Consider the following 3,807-nt stretch of genomic DNA (forward strand, 5'->3'; position numbering starts at 1 on the left):
CAGCCTGCGGCCCAGCCGCGACCCTCGGCCTCCCCGTTACGATTCCCCCCCGGGGCCGAAGGCGCAGCGAGGTCTGCGATCATTTCTCTGCTGAGCCGACAGCAGCTGCAGCCACCCTGTCAGGAGCAGAATAAAAAATAACGATAATAAAGCCCCTCTGCTCCGTACCCGGGAGCTTATTGACTCTGCGGGCGAGCTGAGAAAATCCTCCCGCACACCTGAGAGCGGGTGGAACCCCCCACCTTCAGTCAAGCCCCCAGCCCAGGCAGGCGCTGGAGCCCCCACCGCAGGCGACGCAGCTCCCCCGGGATGGGAGCAGCCCCGCGGAGCCCGAAGCGCGTCCTTCAACGTTGCCGCGGCTCTGCCGCTCTCACCCCCCTCCTGAAGGAGGGACCCCAAAGGACCCGGGGGGAGCCTGCTTTTAAAAGTAGTTTATTTGGATTTTCCACATCCTTTAATGAATCGCAAATATATTAACAGAAAAGACTTTTTTTCCTAAGACTGTACAATTTTTGAAATAAAAAGTCAAGAAAAGCCAAAAAAAAAAGACAAATGACATCATTCCAATGCAGAGAGGACACACCACACCCACACTTTGCATCTTGCCATAGTTTTGTTGTAAGAAATGACGGTTCCCCATTCACTGCCGTGAACACACCCGCTCTGCGGTGGCTGCCGCTGCCCCGAGCTCCACCACCCGCCCCCCAAGAGAGCAAGGTTCTGCTGATCGAATACTAATTTGTGTCTCTCTCAAGAAGGTGGAACAGCAGCGTGGCCTGAACGTTACTTGAGATCCTCAGGAAAAACAGGAAAATCACCTGATGGTTTGATCCATGGACAGGCTCCAGGAGCAGCTCCTCCAGCTCCCGCGGTTGTCCTTCGCCAGCCCAGCCTAATTACCAATTACTAATTACCTAATTACTTCTTCTGGGTGTTGAAGTATTACTACAACTGATCACCATTTTCAGAGAGCAAAAGAAAAACCCACCTAAACCTCCTCGTTCTCTGGTCCCCACTGAGAGCAGCACCTGCTCACTCCTGCTCTTCGCTCAGAAAAGCCAATTAAATCGGTACCTGCCGGCTCTCGCAGAAGCGCTGCCCCTGGCCTTACCCCTCCCTGCGAGGCACACGTGCCAGGACAGACCAGACCCGGGAACCCCAGAGCCCCGGGCGCAAGCCCTGCCCAGCTCTGGGGAAAGCTGAACCCGAGCTCTTCCTTGGGGGGATGCTCCAGGACAGGGAATTGTCCTGGAATATCTACTGCCACAGGAAGGGGGGTGACTCGGGCTGCTCCAGCCAGCTGAAACACGCCGTGACCCTCCAGCCGATTCATGGACCTTCCAGACACAAGCATGTGGCAGAGGCACAAAGCTCCTTCCACGTGTTACCATTCCCCAGACTTCAGAAATTCCTTTTCACGCTGTCGGGGGGTTTAAGCCCAGTTTTCACTGTTTACCCTCCTACATCAATAAATTAACCAGAGAAGTTTAGCTGCACTCAGCACTCGAGGATTATTTTTCAAACGCTAAAGGTGTCCGGGGGGCTCGTGACCAGAGAGGAGCCGTGACAGAAGACATGCCAAGTGCAAGACAAGGACAGGATTAAAAACAAAGACCCCTAAAAATCAAGTAACTAAAAAAAAAAAAATTAAGACTGATCACAGCAACTCTGTTGCTATGAAATTTATCCCATTCCCAATTTATTATGGTAAATTGCTCTTTTAAACTGCTCCGGTCACACGCTGTATCATCGCGGGGTGAGGACACCCGTTCGTGCCGCAGAGAAGGAGCAGTTTGGACTCGTTAACGTGGTGCTTTCCCCTCCCCGGAGCAGCCTCTGGAGAGGAGGGACATGTTCCTAGAGCAAGAATGTTACAGAACAGCTGACAAAAAAAAAAAAGGGAGAAAAACCAGATGTTTTTGCCTCCTGCTTGGACCAGACTCCATAGAAGAGTTTAAAAATGATCCTGCTCCTAGACAATGCGTTTGACCAAGGTTCTGGGGGTATTAAGGCTCCCCTGGTCTTCCCTCTCTACCTGCTCCGAAACACGCCGTCACTCTGCCTCGAGGGGGCCAGGCTTTCACAGGACAGTCCCGGCTGCGTGGTTTTGCCCTTTATTTGTTTTTATTCTTAAAAGGGGAAGAACAAGTCGTGGGGTACATGAAAAATGGCCACGGTGGAGCTGACTCTGCAGTACGAGGTAAACCTGGACCTTTCAGAACCCGGCTGAATAAATTAACTCTTGGGGAGAACACGAAAGCACTTCATGAAAGCTTTGGTTCTGCACTGGGATGATTCCACTGCTGCGAGTTTGCGCTCTAGGGAGGGACAGGGGCTGCTCTGCGTGGTCTGACACGCTCCCGGTCCCCAGCACGTGCACTGTGTGTGTTCACTGGAGACACCGCAGCTTTAAGGTCGTTTACATTCCCTGGCACTGAAGTTACACTATGATATGCAAAGTCTGGAACAGCCTGAGCTTGTCAGCACCGTCCTGGACCCAGGGGCTGCGGTCCAGCGCTCTGCTTACCAAGAACCAACCAAACTAAGACACACTTCTGGAGAAAGAACAAGACACTGCTTCATTAGTACTATCCCCACAGCTACTGGCTTCGGTACAGCAAACCACAAGTCTTTTCTTCCATGATATTTTTCCAGCAAAGGGGAGTCCAAAAATAGCATTTCCTCCTCAGCCGCTTTCATAAATGTAAGAGCCAACGAGTCAGACTCAGCAGCAGCGGAATATTGCACGGCCGTGCCCTGGGCACGGCTGCAGTCTGAGTGGTTCCTCATGCGGTCACTGGAGATAACGACAGTGCTGGCTCAGTGATGTGAAGACCCGGGATGGGAAGGGAAGGGAGAACACAACAGAACCAGTCACACACTCAAGCTCAGATACTGGCTCCTGGATGTTAAAATTCATCGCTTTCGACCGCGTGGAGCTGTGTGTCGTCTGCGTCCGTCATGCTGCTCTCCTGGGACTCGTCTGTGCCAACTTGAAAGAGAAAGAAACACAGCGTAGTCAAACACTGCTGGGCTGCTGCACCGCCCAGGCTCGCCCCCAGCCAGCTCCGGCAGGTCAAGCGCGCAGCAGCAACGGGTTTGGGCTTCCCCTCGAAATGCTTTAAAGCCACGTGGCTTTTTCCTCCTCACCCACCGAGCCCCACCAGCTTAACGAAGCCTGAATAAATGCGTGTGAATTCCTTCCTAAACCAGGTACACACTAACGAGACATGCTGCCGCAGCCATCTTCCGTCCCAAGAGTGAGATCTCCGACACCTCCTTCGGGAGGGGCTGGCATGCAGGGCTCCCAAACTGCCTGCGGAGCACTGGAACCTTCCTGCTCCTCCGAACACACCAGCTGCCCAGAACGCTCGCACTGGTCACCCGCTGCACCCGCGCGCCATGACCCCTCCCCTTCCAATCCAGTAATATTCCCTCAGCAGCGTCAGGCGGCCTTGACCTGCTCCCAAGGACTCGTGGTGACAGAAGGGCTTTGAGCTACCGCAGGAGATGTTCCTGCTGCTGAGGAATTCCCCTGCTCCCTCAGCTCAGGCAACGGCCAGCCCCGAGCTGCCAGAACCAGAGTCTGCTGCTCTGTGACTGAAGCCAGCCCATGGTACACGCCGAGAGGCCGCCCCTAAAGAGCCCACCTCTGCACTCCATAAACAGAGCGAGGGTAAATACCCTACGATGGCTGTTCTCCACCCACAGCAACGCGAGCAGAGTCTGTTTTCTACTGTACAATTCAGCAGCTCCCGAAGCTGTCTCACGTGGAGCACACAGAATCCTCTGTACAGCGGACACGGC

General features: G+C 53.9%; 1 protein-coding gene across 1 annotated transcript in view; it reads right to left on the reverse strand.

Moving 5' to 3' along the window:
• Positions 1-2,909: 2,909 nt before the first annotated feature.
• CDC27 (cell division cycle 27) overlaps positions 2,910-3,807 on the reverse strand; it is a 21,042-nt gene continuing 20,144 nt past the window's right edge. The window contains exon 17 of the mRNA XM_010139516.1: positions 2,910-2,992. Coding sequence (XP_010137818.1) covers positions 2,910-2,992 — 83 coding nt within the window. The remainder of the gene's footprint in view (positions 2,993-3,807) is intronic.

The sequence above is a fragment of the Buceros rhinoceros genome, unplaced genomic scaffold (genome assembly GCF_000710305.1).
Source record: "Buceros rhinoceros silvestris isolate BGI_N320 unplaced genomic scaffold, ASM71030v1 scaffold35747, whole genome shotgun sequence".
Lineage (NCBI taxonomy): Eukaryota > Metazoa > Chordata > Aves > Bucerotiformes > Bucerotidae > Buceros > Buceros rhinoceros.